The sequence below is a fragment of the Lutjanus erythropterus genome, chromosome 1 (genome assembly GCF_056507025.1).
Source record: "Lutjanus erythropterus isolate fLutEry1 chromosome 1, fLutEry1.hap2, whole genome shotgun sequence".
Taxonomy (NCBI): domain Eukaryota; kingdom Metazoa; phylum Chordata; class Actinopteri; order Lutjaniformes; family Lutjanidae; genus Lutjanus; species Lutjanus erythropterus.
In genome coordinates, this window is record NC_139317.1 from 19,405,926 (window position 1) to 19,425,096 (window position 19,171).

The 19,171-nt window shown below is 38.0% G+C and overlaps 1 protein-coding gene across 1 annotated transcript; it reads left to right on the plus strand.

Moving 5' to 3' along the window:
• Positions 1–462: 462 nt before the first annotated feature.
• Positions 463–18,880, plus strand: pkd1l3 (polycystic kidney disease 1-like 3). The gene is made up of 23 exons (XM_084724138.1): positions 463–790; positions 2,215–2,322; positions 2,482–2,507; positions 2,596–2,629; positions 2,753–2,814; positions 2,949–3,011; positions 4,604–4,762; positions 4,864–4,976; positions 5,092–5,215; positions 5,299–5,421; positions 6,326–6,545; positions 6,740–6,921; positions 7,040–7,270; positions 7,567–7,668; positions 8,688–8,866; positions 10,526–10,672; positions 10,778–10,980; positions 12,873–13,057; positions 13,310–13,442; positions 14,475–14,670; positions 14,791–15,007; positions 15,239–15,323; positions 16,950–18,880. The coding sequence occupies exons 1-23, from the start codon at positions 463–465 to the stop codon at positions 16,994–16,996; spliced, it is 3,267 nt and encodes a 1,088-aa protein (XP_084580264.1). The 3' UTR covers positions 16,997–18,880.
• Positions 18,881–19,171: the final 291 nt, after the last annotated feature.

Below are 19,171 nucleotides of genomic sequence, written 5' to 3' on the forward strand. Positions count from 1 at the left end.
CTGTGGACAAGCTTGAGGTCCATTGGTCATGCACACACACAAGCTAGCGATCACATGATCCCCATGATTGACAGGTGCCTCTCATGAAGGTGGTAGATATTTAGAGTAGAATAGAATAAGATATTTATTTTTAAGACAGTATGATTATAATACATTATATACATGTATACAGTCGTTAATGTTAAAACAGCAAATAAAAAGTTGAAAGCTTTCCTTGGTCAGTACAGACTGAAGTTTAAACCTGTGTGACCTTTGCTGATGCCAAGTGGCTCCTTCACACTTTGCATCTTGTTTGAGTGGCTGCAGTGATTTTCCTAAAGTATTGAGAACTTATGCAGAGTTTTTCTGGAGAAAGCGCCTTATTTCCATGTGCCAGTGACGGAAGTGATCTTGCCCAGTTGCTTTTCCTTCCACAGTTCTGCTGCACTATGTGCTTTAACTCAGTGCATTATAATAATAACTATGGACATGTTGCTCCGAACCGCTGTCTTCTTGTGGATTTCAGTTGGATTCCTATCTTTACCAGAGAAGTCTGAAGCCTGTCCAGACAATGACTTCCCTGCGCTGTGTGAATTTGTTTTCAGAAATGTCTGTTTTGAGTTCGTTGGGGGATCCAGCACCTGGTCTGAAGCCAGGAGCAGCTGTGAAAAGCGAGGAGGGGAACTCCTGAAGACGATGAACAGTCCAGTTAAAGTCTTTCTGAAGAACATCACCAGAGAGGGAAATATCAGCAACTTCACCTGGTGGCTGGGGGAGGGGGTTGAGGGGGTGTACCAGGGACCTGACATAAGTGAGTAAAATTTCTTTTATTGGTTTATTTTTTTTTTATAGTTTGTTGTGTGTGTGTTTCTCTGTGATCCATAAAATCCAGCAATATTTAAGACCTCCGGGTTGTAATCATCAGAGGCCTTGAAGATGAAGGTTCAATATTTCAAATACAAAAGGACAGACACTGAAAAATTATTTTACAATAGCACAAAATCATCTCATGATGATGCTTAGGGAGGTTCCCAACTTTCTTATGCACTAAGTAAGGCCGGAAACTTTTTAATGATGCTATCAAAACAATCATATTTTCAATATGTTTTTGAAACAAAGGAACACTTTGCACATCTATCAGATGAGACAGGGTATAGGGAGAGAGGCAAGTAGACCAAAAAGTTGCAGAAGTCTCCAACACACTGTCTAACACACTGTTTCAGACCTTCATCAGACGAAACATCGCAAATAAATGTATATCGCAAGTTAGACAGTGTGTGAGAGTCCTTTTGCAAATATTATTTTTGTATACATTGTTACATTGTTTTTTTAAAATATTTTTTTATGTGACAAAACAATCAGACAAACTTATCAAATGCTTCAAAATTAAAGCCACACTATGCAGGATTTCCCCCAAAATAAATGCGTAGACACATGAAAAAATAATCACTCTCAATCATCACCTATGACTCACCCGAAGTGTGTGGTAGCACCTGCATCTGCAGAGACCCGTCTGCAGAGGTTAATGTTGTCTTAATACAAACAGCAGTACAAGATCTTTGCAAAACAGAAAACACTGGCAAATACCAAGTACTAATCTGATACCAGTGCGTTAAAAAATTATTATTATATTATTATTATTTTTTAAATAGCTGTATGCTACTACCTTCTATGAATGTGAAAAAAACCCTGCTTTGAGTAATGCTACTGGCGAGCAGCAGGGTCCTGTTTTGGGGTGAATGAATTATGTGATGTTGGATCAGGCAAAGACTTGCATATTCGCCAAAACCCTAAGCAGCATTTCAGGCTATGTCAGAGTCATTTCCAATGCTAGTAACAGTTAGAACAACCCTACTTGTCACTTATGTATTTACTAGACTCAAATGATTTCTAGTGCTAAGAACTTTTGTCCATCAACAGACAAAAGGATAACAATGCTAATAATCAGGTCAAAGTCACTTATCAGGCAAAAATACTAAATATTTTATTCTTCCAGCTTCTAAATTATGAGGATTTGCTGCATTTGTCTGTATCATAGCATTAATAATGAATATGTTTTGGTTTTCATTATCTCTTGATCTTTTATAGACAAATCCATTAGTCAAAAAATAATTGATAGACCAATCAATAGTTGCAGCCCTAAAGGATTTTGTCTTCATTGGGTTTAGAGCAACAATTGTAGATCATGTCCCAAAAAGTAAGCTTTCCCTATGGTCTCTGTGTGTTTCTGCGCAGAAAATGTTGATGTTTCAAAGGACAACTGCACGTACATGAAGCTGAAACCTCTTCAGCTCATCACAACATCTGACTGCAACCAGGGACGAGGCTTCCTCTGCACCCACAGTATGCAACAACTAATCAGTGCTTTAACTTAATCCTCTCTTCCTGTCTGTCTTTCTTTCTTCCTCTCCTCTCTTGCATTCATAACATCTGAGTGAAGGTTATCACAGTTTTCTTGCAATTTATATTATGTTTGTTAAAAGTGTCATTGTTGATTTAAAGGTTTGTGGTCTTCCTCAGACACAAAGGTAAGAGATACATTTCACAGTCAGTAAGAAGCCATAGAAACATCCAGACTGAATTTTCATGCTGGTTTTGTTCATGTTTTCTTTGCAGAAGACAATAGCGTCCAGTCATGAAACCAGATCTCGTGAGTTAAACTGAAACATTATGTTATTTCAACATTTCAAACTACAATAAAAGTGAAGAACAGAAGTCATCAAACTGAGCTTGTCTATCTGCTGCTCTTTCTTTCTTTACACCTTGATTGTAGGGCTCAAAAGGGATGTGAATGCCATGCAAGCTTCTGTTGACAACATCACCAAGCTTCTCGAGGTGAGAGAAAATGCCTCACTAAGTTTGCATACAGATGGTTTAACCCATGAACCATAAAGATGATTGAATAGTACAGTATTTGGCCTTTTGTTGTTTATACCTTAAAGTTCATAAATGCTGTTTTTCTGAGACAGGAAGCAGATAAAGAACTACAGCGAATGGAAATAACAGAAGGGGAACCAACAGATAGCAACAGAGTGAGTAGATTCACGTTGGAAAGCCTGTGGAAAATATTTCCTTATTGCACTGGCGGCAATTGCCTTCAACCGTCTAACAAATGTGCCCTCTTGGACTCCCCATGGTGGATTAAGTCCCATCTAGAGACCCCAAATGCAAGAAAACATGAAGAAATGTTCTGTAGGGGGCCCCTGCAGTGGGGAAAACGTGACAAAGTGCCAAATAGGCTGTATATGTTGAGTTGGCTTCTGTGTGCTTAAGATTTGAGTTCCCACCCAGACAGCCGACCGACTCGGTCACAAGCAGGGCTCAGCTGTCAATCATGACATGAAACCTGCTTTTAAGAAAAATGAACACTTGAACAAACATCAGCATGATAAAAACTACCTAAAATGACAAAAACCACCTTTGGAAATTTTTATTTGACGTGTACTTTGACTTTTTTGTTTGGGCCATGTCCCGTCTGTTAACATGGAGGAGGCCGGGTTAATGACCTGTACTGGGACTGAGATGTTTTAGCTTCACTTTTGGGGATGACACCATGTTTATACCACTTTGTAAATGTTCAGTAATGTCCTTCAGCTGTTACTTGGAAAGTTACAAATTAGTCTAAACACACTAAAGGAGCTTAAATATGCTCGTCCTCCTGTCCCTGGTTTATGGTTAATGAATCATGCCAACATTTGAATGATATATTTGAATTTGCGCGATAGAAGAACTTCAGCTGTGTTTAATCTTGTGTAAACTCTTTCAAATGTAACCAAAGCATCACAACTAGAATGTATCAGCAGCTATTATATGCAGTAAAATATTTGACTGATTGATTTTATAAAAGCAAATTGTTGATTCTTGTACCAAGTAAATTTAGTAAATAAGTAAATAATTTAATTTGAAAATAATTTCAAAGAAAGATGATTTATGGGAGTTTTAATATTTATTGATTTTTTTTCTGATAAATATTTATATTTGTTTATGGCTCCTGGCCTGTTACACACATTTTTTTTTACTTTACATGGAGTTAAAATTAATACTGAAGAACATATTGACATACTGTGTATGTCCTGCAATAATAATTGTTGCTGCAATATGTCAGTGTCGTCGCCATATTAGAAAAGGCAAGACTGGCCTGATAAAAAGCCCTTTAACATTTATATTCTCAGATCTACATGGAGTAAAAAAAGAGGATGGAAAAAAGTTTTATTCTACTCAGTGTAGATCATAAACCTTTGAATATAACATGACTCATTGAAATCAGTTGGGAAATGTAAGCATTATAGTACTTTTCTTCACTGTGGCATCTTGTTTGTTTATCATTTCTGCAACCTGCAAGCAAACCGCCTGAGCAACGAGTCAAATTTTCCATATATCCATATTTCCATATATGTATCCATTTTTGAACGACAGTTGTCTGTTTTACATACTTAACCTCAAATAGTTTCCTGTGTGTTTTTATTTTAAATCCGAGTCACATAAACGTATTTTAATTCTAACTAGGGTTTAACAGCTTTCTGCATGCTGGTGCCACATCACATCCAGCTGGTGTCTGCTTTATTTTTTCCACCCCTGCTCCTCAGAGTGCACCACTACATTATTGTAGTTTGCTCTTTTACAGGACAAATTTATTCAATATTTGTTGGAGGGCACCAAAGAACTGATTTCAGATTCTGCTTTGCCAAACAACGACACAATCAGCCACATCATCAACTGTAGCACCGCCATCCTCCTCCTGTCAATGAAGAAATGTGACAGAGACACTAACCCAAACCCCAAGGTAGGTTCAAAGAATGCACCACTGTGACAGCAATCATACACATTTAGCCATCATTATGGCCATTGCAGTCAGGTAATGTTGTGTTTTTTTTCCCTCTCCAGTCTTTGTTTGAGGATGTCTTTCAGATCTTTCGGACAATCTCTGAGCTAGTTGGTTCAGTGACCTCAGAGACGATTATTCTCAAGCACCCAACCGGCACAGTCTATCAGAGCACGTTGGTGTTTTCTTTATTTATTTCTTCAAACACCTTTCTAACTCCTTTCATCACATTTCATTCGTCAGATATGTAAAAACTAAATATTTCAAATGTTATTCCCTTCCCCCTCCAGTTTCAAACCCGCTGCCCTCAACAATGCAGTGCTGGGTTCAGAGAAAGATGGCGAGTTCATCAAACTCCCTGCTTTTTCAGCACTTAAGTCTCAGCTTGGAGGTCACGACAAAATCATCGCTCAGGTCTGCGTGCACTATCATCACGTGTATGTTTGTATCTTTGTTGTCATCGACAGCCATTTAAACAGAGCCTCTCTCCTTCTCAGATGGTCACATTCTCGGGGAATCCTCATCCGTCTGAGGACAACATCTCAGGAACCGTCTGCAGCCTTTTACTAAGTGATGGAAAATCAGACATAAAGCTGTCGAACCTGACAGAGCTGATAGAGGTACAGCCATTTTTTAATGTAGGTGCTAAGCAAAGAGAAAGCATAGGTGAGATTTCCATAACAATTTAATGTTATGGTGCCTCCATAGAGCCAGTCAGTACAATTTTGAAAATATCAGAACTGAGATGTTACACGAACAACCAGAAAATTGCCCGTTTTATTAGAAGGCTGCTCAGAGCGAGCGCACAGAGAGTGACGATCTTCACTGATAGGTGAAAAGAAGCAGCTACAGTAGTGACTCCTGGTTTATCAGGGCACTTAGCACACGGCCGTGTACACTGCTCCCAGAGCAACAGAGGAGTTAGCACTAACAAGGACCACAAACCAAGAGAACTGGGGAGAAATGGTTGTAAATACACGACTGCTACTACTACCTCTAAGAAGAATATTTTTTTTAATATTGTGTCATACATTTACACTGTAGAGCACAATACAGGAATTTTATGAAAACAATCTCATCTCATTATGTAACATAAATATATAGGTTTTATTCATCTCAAGTGAATTCAACTTCAGAACTTACAACAATGACTTGTTTTGACTTGAAGTCTTTTGACTTGAAATCATGATTGAATAAATGCACCACATTTAGGCACATTAGGCAACTCTATTCTACCCAGCGCTGTTTTTTTTTTTAGGTTTTCTTTTCTTTTTGTTGGATTGAGTATTTAGGATTTCCTAACCTGAGAAAAGATTTGATGAAGTAAGATAAGAAAGGATTCCTTAAGTTAGTTAGGATTTGCTCCTGTAATACCAACTTGGGAAAAAACCTATCTTAGACTGTTCCTATTTTAACATAAGAGTTAAAACAGGACTATATTTTTGTTTAATTAACATACAATATATGTACTTGAATTAGACTGTGATGGTAATAATAATAATGTTCTTTCTCTGGTTTCTCCAGATCTTTATGCCTCATCCAAATGCTTCGACAGTCACAAATAGTACTGTTGTGTTGGAGAAAGACTCAAAAGCACTAATCCAAATCAATGTCTCTGACCCAAATGTGACCATCTTCTTCAGCGTGGAGCCTAGCGCCAATGTTACACTGATTCTTAGGTTGTCTCAAGGGTCACCTCCGAACCTCACATATTCCACCAACACAACCATCTTGAGCCTAACAGGTAACTGTCACTGCAGGCAGATATTGATCTATTGCTGCATACCCTAACCTCTGATCACAGAATAGTTACAGACACCTATTTAACATGGTTTGTTTTACATGTTTTTGATCCCACTTCTCTCATGTATTAATATATCAGGCAGGCAAAGTGTTTTATGGTTTATGAAATCACGTGTAGGCTATTTTTCGCAACAGGTGGCTATCGCTGGATGATAACCCCAGAGATGTTACAGCAGACTCCTGGAGTCTGGTATGTTGACGCCAGACTCCACAATTCCACTTGGGAGCCAGACCTGACCCTGAAGATCAGTTCTTTCAGGAGCAAGTGTTTGTACTGGGACGTCACAAAGGAGGCATGGAGCACTGAAGGCTGCCAGGTGAGTTTCACCTACATAAAGTCTGATAAACGAGGTTGCTTTTGGTCCACAGTTACAGGTTTGTTCTACTAACGCCAGTTGTTGCATATCAGACACTGATGTGCTCTCTCTTTCTCAGGTGGGAGATAAAAGCACTCCGGAGCGAGCTCAGTGTCTGTGTAACCACCTCACTCTTTTTGGGAGCTCCTTCTTTGTGATGCCGAACGACGTGGACATATCTCGCACAGCAGAGCTGTTTGCCACTGTGAATCAGAACTATGTCGTGTTGGCACTGCTGTGCGCTTTCTTTGGACTCTACCTGGTCACTCTGATGTGGGCCTGCTACGCTGACCGCAGGTCACGCTCTAAGGTCAGTCCCTCCACGCAGCGCTAGCAGAAAAGGTCTTTTTATACGTTCATATCATATTATTAATTAAAGTGGAGGTTTCAACCCAGAATCTAATGTTATCACGGAGGAAGAGTTCAATTAACGCAAACTCATTAGAAAAATGTATCTTCTGTTGTTTACTATGAGCATGTCATCTCCCAGCCATATTGCAAATGGTAGTTATTTTATTTGGAAACTTAACTGTTCATATACATTAAAGCTATTCCTGCCAGCATGTTTATGTTTATGTACTACAATATTTTCTGTTGAACTATCAGAGGAAGATGACGCTGCTGGAGGACAATCATGCAGGGGCTCTGTACAACTATCTGATCGGTGTCCAGACTGGCCATCGCAAGAACGCCGGGACCACTGCCAATGTAAGAGTCTTCTTTCATTCACAGAATTATAATTCATTCATTCATTCATAATACATTTTTATAGTTTCATAGGGAGTAACTGAACAGCACTTCATTCGCATGCTACAGTATCTCCTTAAAAACTCTAATTCAAAAGCCAACAAGCAAACATGTTCATTGTGAAAAGGATAAATTTGAATGTAGCTTCCTTAATTTTAAAGTTTGTCTTGAAACATTCATAAGACGCTCATATAAACCTGTTTCCGTGGTCATCTGATCTTGTCTTCAGACAGATAAATTGTAAATCTATATTTTAAAGAATAAAGTTGTTTTTTGTCCAATCCACAAGTCTTGGATGTTCGAACTCCCCACCGACATTTGAATGCATCAGAATGGCAGACCCAGCCACAATAATAACTACTATATAGAAGCAATAATAGAATGTGAATACATTCAATCAGTCTCTAAATGTATATATATACATATATATATATATATATATATATATATACATATATATATATATATATATATACATGTATAGGCATGTCCTTGAAAAAAATGTAAGGGTCATAGGTTTGTAAGTGTTTGTACCTTTCATTTAAAAAGATCTTCGACTGTGTGGTATCACAAGACCAAGAATAGATAATGTAAAGAATGGGGTTTGTTTCATGAAAATCTTAAAGATTATATATTTAAATAGTATTCTCAATACTACATGCTTCCCCAACTGCATTATCATACAATAATCTAACTTAAAACAACCAGATGGTTACTGTGATTGATTAACTATCACAGACTAGGTTCAAGTCCATATTAAAAGGAACTGAAATGATTGAAAATCAGCTTGGGAAGTATGAAAAATGCCATGATCAGTCTAAATCTATGGTTTGATTTAGAAATTGGTATGTTCAAAATGATACACAAAATGAGCTAAACTATGGACAAATACGACAGTGGTTATTTATAAATCCTGGTTCAGGAGGTCACTATGTGTGAACCCGGTGCTGATGCATTGGTACATTGTTTCTGTCCTGTAGGTGACGGTGAAGCTGACTGGCTCAGAGGGAGAGAGTGACATCCACACCCTCACAGATCCTGACAAGCCTGTATTTGAGAGAGGAGCCGTCGATATGTTCCTGTTGGCCACACCCTTCCCACTGGGTGAAGTGCGAAACGTCAGGCTGCAGCACGACAACTCTGGAGGTCATCCATCATGGTACTACAGACTGAGACCGAGCATATTTCATATTTGTACTGATTGAGGTTGTCCAAAGAACTGAAACATTGAACATGCCATAATTTGTTTTAAAACCAGTATAAATATAGTTTACTTGCAGCTTTATGTCATTCTGAGCTTGTACCTGGAAGTGATGCATAGTTGTTTTTTTTTTAATCCTTGGATTGATTTATTTGAACATGCAGATAATTGGTGGGTGTCAGTATAAACCTGTAAACAGGGTTGTTAGCACTGTGTACAGGTAGTGCTTATTGCCGCTCTGCAGGGCGGTTTGTCAGCTTCTTCACACTGACACTTTAAAATGCCAGGCCTGCCTCATCATTTAGCACTACCTTGTTATCACTTCTCATTAAATACCACTCTGAGCGTACTGTACGCATGCATACACACACAGACACTATTTGGCGGGGAATAGATCTGAGCTCTAGTGTAATGTATAAGTAGAATTTATCATAAAGAATCATACTAAATGCATTGATTGGTTGATGCCATCTTTACCTCATGATATGATGAATATATCATGGTTTGTTCCACAACATTTTAATTTAAATTCTAATATTTACTTTGGCTGCAGGCAAGAAATCTCTGCGGACAGTGAGTGGTAAATGGAAATTTCAGACTAAAACACACAATGTACATAATATGAATATATGTAGAATCAAGGAGTGATTATGAGACGATGGGCACAGACATGTAAAAGGCCCTGAACGTCTTGTGCATCAGAGCAAGACACTCAAACTGAGAGAAATACCTTCATTTGCAGTTGTTTTGTGCCTCTTTGTGGTCATTATGGATTTCTTTTTAGTCATTTGCATCCCTTTGTGATAGTTTTGCATCTCTTTGTATTGATGTTGGATCCCTTTGTAGTCATTTGCACCTCTTCATATTAATTTTCCCTCTCTTTGTACTCATTTTGTCTCTCATTGTATTGCCTTTGCATCTCTTTGTACTCATTTTGCCTCTCTGTGTGGTTGTTTTGTGTCTTTCTGTGGCCATTTTGCATTTCTTTGTAGTGATGTTGGATCTCCTTGTAGTCTTTTGCATCTCTTTGGATTTCTTTTTATACATTTGCATCCCTTTGTGGTTGTTTTGCACCTCTTTGTAGTGATGCTGGATACTGTTTTCATCAATTGCATTTCATTGTAGTCATCTCTATGTGGTCATTTTGCATCTCTATGTGTCACTGTGTGTCTCTTTGTGGTTGTTTTGCATCTCGTTGTAGTCATTTTGCATCTCTTTGTGAACGTTTTGCATCTCTTTGTGGTTGTTTTTTATCTCTTAATGATCATTTTGCATTGCGTTGTAGTCATTTTGCATCTCTTTGTGGTTGTTTTGCATCTCTTTGTGGTTGTTTTGTATTTCTTTGTGGTTGTTTTGTATCTCTTTGTGGATGTTTTGCATCTCTTTGTAGTGATGTTGGATCTCTTCGCAATCTTTTGCATTTCTTTGTGTTTGCTATGTATCTCTTTGTGGTCTCTTTGCATATCTTTGATCATTTTGCACCTTTTTTGGTCATTTTGTGTCTCTTTGTGGTTCTTTGTAGCAGCTTTAAATATTATCTAGCCTTTGCATTTTTCACATAAAATTACCCGTATGGTAAATTTAGTTTGCTGTTGTATGAACTCCCCTAATTAACAGGTATATAAACAAGGTGACTGTACAAGACCTCCAGACACGACAGATGTGGCACTTCTTTTGTGACTGTTGGCTAAGTGTTGATCGTGGAGATGGCATGACCAAGAAAACCTTCAATGCTGCAAAGAACAACGAGATTGCCAGCTTCAGGTCAGACTAGAACCACCTGACTCTGCTGAAATAAACTAACTGTGCTCTTGAGAAAGCCATAGTGATTGATTAGTGTGATTATGAGTTTCTGTTTTCCTCTGTCAGGAATATTTTCCAGACCAGAACATCGACTGGCTTTAGAGATGAACACATCTGGGTGTCCATAGTGGATCCTCCCTCACGTAGTCCGTTCACACGTGCCCAGAGGGTCTCCTGCTGCATGAGCCTGCTCCTGTGCACCATGGCCATCAATATCGCTTTCTGGAACATTCCTGTAGATGAGAACTCACTAGTACTCTTCTCGTTTGGTGAGTTACATAATCTTTATTTTAGCTTGTTCTTAGCTTCATGACCTGAAGACCTTGATGTTAATCTCATCAGCTGTTTTTCAATAATTGTGTTATAGGGATCTAAAAATCAACATGAACCAATCAAAATGAACATTCCACTTTTAGAAAAAGATGCCTATTGTTTAATAAAGAGCTCATGAGTATTGTATCTAGAATACAAGCCCACTGTGGGTCACAAACTCAGTTTACAAAACTTGCTATTATAGATCGTAAATACCAAATGTGTGAAGTGTAATATAATGAGAGGTTTTCTTTAGGTCTCAAAGTTTTGGATGAAAGGTCAGAAGGTTGAAGCCAATATGTGAGCTGGAATGGTGTTATTTAGAGAACAAATTAATTGACTGTTGTCTCTCCAGCACCAACACATGCGCAGCTGAGGCATTTCCAACTATGGAGGCGGCATCACAGCCTTGGGACGAGAGAATAGAGCCACCTTTTGACCTGTGTGTTGTCTCTCAAAGGTCTCAGGTGTTTTAGCAGGCATACAAGTACCATCACTAATGCTGCTGCAAAATTTTTCACCACATGTGGGTGTATGTACTGAAACTCCTCGGTGTTAGCTAGAATTATTCATAGTATGGAGGAACTGTGTGGGATATTTATGTGTGAAAAGCATCTTATGCATTCTGGTTTTTACCTCACAGACTCAGCGCAGTTAGCATGCGCCCCATGCTCTGAGGCTGTGAGTCCTCTGCAGCGGCCCTTGGGTTTGATTCCCATCTGCGACCCTTTGTCCTGTCCTCACTTAAGGCATAAAACGCATAAAAGCCCAAAGATATATAATAGACTCAAACATACACCTTTAGCACATTGCAGCTTGTCCACAAGAGAGAGCTACTTAGTCAGTCTCACACCAGAAGCAGATGTTGATGTTGACACCTGCAGGCAAAAGAAAGTAATAATTATAATGAGTTACACACGAACACCACCTTCAGGCATTATTACAGCCTCTGTTTCTTGTGTAGCTGTTTGTGTGTTTAGTATATTTGCTAAAATGAAATTATATATGTATGTATATATATGAATAGAAGACTGTTACACCACACTATTCAATGGTAAAATGTATGGATGATAAATATTCAAATATAAATACAATTTAGCATGTGGTTTTACAATAGCAATTTTTTTTAGGTTATTGGTCATAAGTGTTTATTGTCTGTAAAATCTTTAACCAGACTTTAAATGATTTCAGCAAGGAGTTTTATTAAAAGTCAGCAACACAAAAGTCTGTCTACATGGCTAATTTCCCCTGAATTATTTTGCCTTTGCATTCTACCCCACCCTTTTGTCTGTGGACAAATAACATCTGATCAGAAGTAATCTGATGCTCTCAGAAGTAACCAGGAAAAGTCCAGGAGGACAAAGGACATACGATGATACACAAACCACTAAAACGTGGCATATAGTAGAAAATATGCTGTGTAAAATGTAAAATATTGTGTACACACAAACTAGAGGTGCAAAAAAATGCTGCTGTAACACTCATTGCCTACAGGTGGTGTAAGTGTCAAAGTTGCAGCAGTATGTACTTGTCTTGCCTAGAGGGGACTCACTTGCATGTGTACATCTGCAGCTTTCTGGCCATCTTAGGATTCCTTTTAGTTCTGTTTTGTTCTCAACCAACTCCTGAGGGAAACATCTGTCTCTTTAGCTGCCAAATGCTCCACAGTATTCACCAGCTAGTTGCTAAATTTGTCTGTTTGCTGTCTGGTGTTGTGGGTAGCATACAGTCAGTATATCGGAGCTTTAACGAGGCTGAGGAGGTGGATAAAACCAACGTGCTGAATTATCTGTGATTGGATAATCCTGACAGGTCTTGAAAGTGTATTCTTGTTTTTTTTACTCTCCAGGTTCATTGCAAGTCACCTGGCAGGACCTCATGGTGGGGATACAGAGTGGGCTTCTCATGTTTCCAATCAACATCCTCATCATCACCATCTTCCGAAGCATCAGACCTCGCATTGTTTCAAAAAAAACAAAGGACACTGAGGAGACGTTGAGACCCCCTGTGGTTAACATACCAAGTGTTCTGAAGGTGTGTTTTACATCTAGTTTATATTGGTGTGAGAGCACCTTTGTTTGACTGGTTTTGTGTATTATCCTCATCACTGACCTTGTAAGTCCAGAAATGTGTTTTCCATTCAGTTTATGTTGCAGTAACTGAAAGCCCTCTGTGTGACATTGACTTGTGCCGATCTTTTACTGTGTAACATCTACTCTTACTTTCTATGCATTTAATCAGGGAATATACATGTAGCATTTGGTATTTGTTGTGCATCCATTCCAGGACACAGAAGAGATAATGACTTTGGTGAGCAGAAGTCCAAGGAACAAGATGTCAGATGTGCACAGACTGGAGTCTGCCTCTGACCTTTGCCCTGCCTTGGACAGGCTGCATGAATTTCTCCAACTTATGCAAGGTAATTTTTTTTTTCATTACAGAAAAATAGCATTGATTCAACCTTTACCAGACTCAATAAAATAAAAATGTTATGTGTCTCTACAGTCGAGGTTAAAGGAGAGAATTAAGTTAGCAGTGAAGATTGAAAGGAATTTAATAAATGTAGTGTTTGGGAATGGAAAAAAAATGGAAGTTCTCACTATATTGACCCATGCTGTCTTCACTTAAACATTATTTTTACAGAGTAGCACAGAGTACTGATAGAGAAGTTCATTATCATTGAATCTTGAGGCCAAAAACATGTTTTGTGAGGTCACACAGACCTGTTCATTGTTGACTCCAAGTGGATGTTTGTACCAAAGTTGAAGAAATTCTAGAGCTGCAATGATTAATCGTGTATTAAATTAATCAATCAATTTTGATAATTGATGAATCAGTTTGAGTAATTACTTGAGAAAAAAAGTCAGAATTCTCCAGCATCTTAAATGTGAATATTTTCTGTTTTCCTTCTCTGCTGTATATGTGGGTTTTGAGTAAAATGAGACATTTGAGGGCACCACCTTGGGCTTTGGGAAACAGTGATCAACAGTTTTTGACATTTTACAAACCAAACAACTAATTGATTAATCGTAAAAATAATCAACAGACTATTCGACTATGAAAATAGGCGTTAGTTGCAGGCCTCAAGGCATTCTTGAGATATTGTGTTCACAAGAATGGGACAGACACAAGCTCCATTTGACCACCAAAATACAATCAGCTCATCTTTGAGTCCAAGTAGACATTTGTCGTTTGGCCTCAAAACATAATGCCTCTGCAAAAGGGCTAAGATGGTGCAAGTGGGTCAATAAGACAGTCACACCAAAGTGAGAAAATTAAGTATGACAGTGTCCTATTAGGGCACAAATAACCTGATGCAACAAAGGTTAAATGCCTGCTGATAATGTCTGTTTTTGTCAAGAAAGAATGCATTTCTCCACTGTCCTCAGTCTGCCTGTTGCTCTCAGAGAAATGTAATCACTTTACTGGTCTGTATGTGATCCTGTCAAAGGGGAGAATGAGAGTGACCCACACTGGGTGTACTGCAGCAAGTTCCTCCTGGCTTCTCTCTCTCACCTATTGATGGACCTGGAGAAACTGGATGTGAGGCACTTCCCAAGTTCACAAGAATACCAGCACACCCTCAGTATCACCAACGTGCTGGTCCGCAAGGCTGAGATGGTCTTCAGCTGCCACTTGGCCTACTGGTCAGCCAGCACACACAAAAACTGAAATATCTGTGCAGAGTAGAAACGTCACTGGTTTTATTTGCAGCCGCAGCATCTCATCTGCTGTCCTCTTTTCTCCTTTTACTCTCCTTGACCCAGCCCGCCTCCCGTGAAAAAGAAGAAGGGGTCTGCAGGCTGCTGGCTGCCCTGGTGGTGTGTGTTTATTGGCTGGTTCCTGTTGCTGTCCATCAGTGGAGTGTCCACTTTCTTCACCCTGTTGTACGGCTTTGAGTATGGCAAAGAAAAGTCCATCAAGTGGGTCATGTCTCTGGGCCTCTCACTCTTCCAGAGCATCTTTATCCTGCAGCCTCTCAAGGTGGGTAAAGATATGAAAAATTAAACCGTATCAAATTATTCATCTTAAGAAGTCACTTAATTTAGCAGTTAGTAAATTGTTTCCTGCATGTCACACTAGTTTACGACTATGTTTGAGATTATTTGCTTTCTGTAGAATAATACACAAGATATTTTTGTGATTTTTTTTTTTTTTTTTTTTTTTGGTATTTCTGTGCATCAGGTATACAAAATTTATCTGGCTTGTTCATAGGTGATAGGCGTTGCAGTATTTTTTGCCCTGCTGCTGAAACCTGTGGCTGTGGAGGAGAGTGAAGAAATCGAGCAAGTGCTGTTAGGTAAGAAAAACATCATGCAGCCCATCTGTTACCAGAACAGGTCGGGGTATACAGGCTTCTAGCTGTTCAGAAGATATTGTAAGTGTTGGCTCTCTATGAACAATGTTTCATGCATTATATATAGTCTGTGGCTCTTTTCATCTCTGTTGTTTTTATCTATTAATTTCATCATCCTCAAAGCTGGCATAGTCAGTATTTTCATATTAATGATGGGTCAGAAGACAACTGTAGGTGTCCATCATAGAGACTTATCATCCAGCTCTGCAGTTCCCCTCATTGTAGTCTCTTTTAATTGACAGTTTTTGTTTCGCAGCCCAAACCTTTATTGTTCTGGTTCACCCTTACTATTCCCATAGTGTTGTTTTTGGATGTAGCAGAAAACTAAGTTAAATAAATTTTATGTATAGAGGTGTCACAATATTCTGATATTGACAATAACCATGATATTTTAAATATGAAATTTTACTATCTTGTTAATAATACACACATGATAATATCTTATAAATGACATACTGCAAAAACATACTGTACACTGAAATCATTTATGTTTCTTTCAATTCTCACTTTCAGTTCTCGCTAACGAATTCAGATTTAAATGATGCTTATAATTTTTTGTTCTTAATGATCCTCGAGCTAAGCAAACATTAGCTAGATAAGTGTAATGATGGTGGCCTCTTTTCTGGTTTCTTGAATATTATAGGATGTACTTAAGCTACAGAGTATCCTGTCCTTATAAAGCATTTTGTAGCATAGAATTTGCTAAATAGGGGTGCTTGTTAAAAGACTCACACAATTTGTACTATATTCACCCGCTAGTCAAGCAACTTGGCAACAGCTGAGTAATTGAGAATAATGCTAGATTCATGAATTAATAATACAAATGCATATGATGATAGGAAGACATACAGTCATTCAACTCATTGACTATAAGCACAGACAGACAGCCAGGTCAATATATGGTGGGTGTTTTCAGTACGCTAGCACGAGTGATAAGCAGAATCGAAATCAAAATATCTTTTTATTGTTTTAGAATCCTAATTTTGGCATTTTTAGATTCGTAATTTGGAATTGGTTCTCTATACCCAACCAGAGCTGAGATGCAGTTAACCAGCTAGCTAGCTACTATCATATAGTGAGAATCTGATGACAGAACTACTTCAAAATAAAAAGCTTTCAAGCTTTTCACTAGAAACAGAAACTTTCAAATAATAAATACATATTATTGGAAACAACTGAAATTCTACAATCTAACTAAAACATCTGAGTGGAAAGAAGAGCCTTTTAGGATAAACCTGAGATGTTAGGTTGCAAGATAAAAAAACCCCTCTAAATTTAATTTATCACATAAATTGTTTATTCCAAACTACGTATTCATAATTGATAAAGCAGACAGGGGTATCCATTCCATTTTGTTTCAGGTTGACTTCAGAGAGCTCTTATGTAATGATGCATATGAAACAGTAAAAATATTTGCTTTGACAACTAGAAACTAGTGACCCTTTTAGTTTTCGACTCCTCCCAAGTGATTCACTTCTCCCACTCTTAAGTGTATCAGTGCATCCTCGCTGCAGTTAAAGAGAGGTAAAGTACTGTGAGTCTTACTGCGCTGTCTTCTCCATTTAACAGAGCAACGAGACAAGTGTAGACGCTACTCTGGCAAGGACACACTGTGAGGAAGCTGCATTTAGCGGGATAAGCTGTCTTCTCCAAGAGGCACAGTTGCAAGCCACGGCATCCCTGCTTCTTAAACACTCTTTTGCACTTATTGGGAGTTTTACTTTCTGAATATAACCGTTGCATAACACATTCTGGTGTTTTGTATGTGTACAGAATTTCCAATGCCTGGGAAAGTTTTCGGGAATAGTGAGTCAGAGTAAATAAATAAAGTGTTGCGTTTTCGGAAACATTTACTATCCATGATGATGATGATGATGATGATGATGATGATGATGATGATGATGTGTGTAGAGAATCCAAAAAGAAGAAAAGAAAGAAAAGAATCCATGTACAGCTTCAAGAGGCATTGAAGCAGGTTTAGATGTCAGAAACTGTGACATCTATCATATCTGAGTGTTTTTTCATAATAGGGCTACAACAATGAGTCGATTGATCGATAATCCCACAGATATCAAGGAACTGAGTGAATCTAAGAAAGGAAACCAAGGGAGGAACCTTGGGGGAACCCCTTTTTTTCCCCCCCAACGTCTGTCTGAGGGAAGAGCCACAGTCTCACACTTTGAAAACCGCTGGATTAGTATGTCAAAAGAAAATTAGTATCCAACTATTTTGATAATCAGTTAATATTTTCAGTCATCTTTCAAGCAAAAATGTCAAATATTTGCTGGTTCCTGCTTCTTAAATGTGATGATTTGCTGCTTTTGTTTGTTGTTTCTGATAGTAAATGAAGAGTCTTTTGGTTTTTTAATATTTTTTAAATATTTTGTAGACTAAATGATTAATTGATTAATGAAATAATCATAAATTGTCGTAAAAAAAATCCAATAAAGTAAACATGATCAACAAGTAATGGAATAGATGCCTTGCTAGACTTACTGAATGTCTATACAGATATATTATATAAAATGTTTGTAAAATCTGCAATGAAAATATGTATTTATTTTGTTCATTACTGATCTAATTTTACCCAAATTTACCTAAATGAATTTGGGGTTTTGTGGAACATTGTAATTCTAAATGATGTTTCAAAGGTTCTCACCAAAGGGGTAAATACAAAATTCTTCTTGGCAGGACAGGGCAGGTCTCGAACCACCCTGAAGGGGTTTATTTTGCAAAAATATCCCACTTACTGTACATTATCCCACTTATTACTTGGCTACCTACTTTAAAAAAACAATAAGACTCAAAAGAATAATGTAAAAGCAGTTTTATTGATTTAAAAATTATTTTATTGTTCCTCGAGAGTCGATGATTACAATTGTGTCCATAGCAACGGTCTGCTGTTTAGAAATAACAGACCTTAAGAATGTCATCATTGACCAATCAGAATCAAATATTTAACAAAGCCATGTGATAAGAAAACAATAAATATATTAATCGCTGGCACAAATTATTTGCTATTATTAACTTTGAAAATATTGATACGCATTCAGAGACTCCTCAAACAGCCCCAGAGAGCCAACTGATGTGAACACAAACTGCTCCTCACAGCGTACGACAGCCAATCATTGATTGTACACCAACATGGACTTTGCCTTTTAGAGGAGGAGGAGGGTGCTTTTATGTAATTTCACATATGGGAGCTAATTATTAATTGATAACTTTTTTCAACTCACCTCCGTCACTGTAATACGTGCTGAAGGTGCGTGTCACGACTTTTCATCATACATGCCTACTTCTGTGTGCTTCAGTCTGTCCTCCCTTTGAATGATTTATGCAGCAGACCTAACTACATTCAAGTTTGTGCTTTTGGTTTGGGAGTACAAGCACGTCTGCAGACACTTTAAAGTTCTGTCTTAGACCCTCTGTGCTCTTATCTAACTAAAAACGACTGATTTATTCATTGTTTTGATTTATTGATACTGTATGTGTGAACTTGAATAAACTGATGTCTATTAAATCTTCATGTATTTAATCACTGGGAGACTTTTTATTGAAAGAGCTGCTTACATATACAGGAGCTGATAGTGAATTGGTGACTGACTCCAGCCATATAACATCCTCAATCCAGCCCTTTGATGAATTAGAACAATTAGACAAAATCAAATGTCAAAATATTTTGCCCAAATACCTCAATATCAATCTTGTGATGCTATTGTAGGGATGACTATTGGTGGTTTCATAACATATTTGCATACACAATTTTTGAGAGACAATCATTAGTAATTTGG

What these genes read in the sequence shown, in the direction of transcription:
- pkd1l3 (XM_084724138.1), top strand. Translation starts at nt 463, where the DNA reads ATGGACATGTTGCTCCGAACCGCTGTCTTCTTGTGGATTTCAGTTGGA. An exon ending in GTACCAGGGACCTGACATAA is followed by an intron (nt 791 to 2,214) that starts GTGAGTAAAATT and finishes GTTTCTGCGCAG; the next exon opens with AAAATGTTGATGTTTCAAAG. An exon ending in ACGCCGGGACCACTGCCAAT is followed by an intron (nt 7,669 to 8,687) that starts GTAAGAGTCTTC and finishes TCTGTCCTGTAG; the next exon opens with GTGACGGTGAAGCTGACTGG.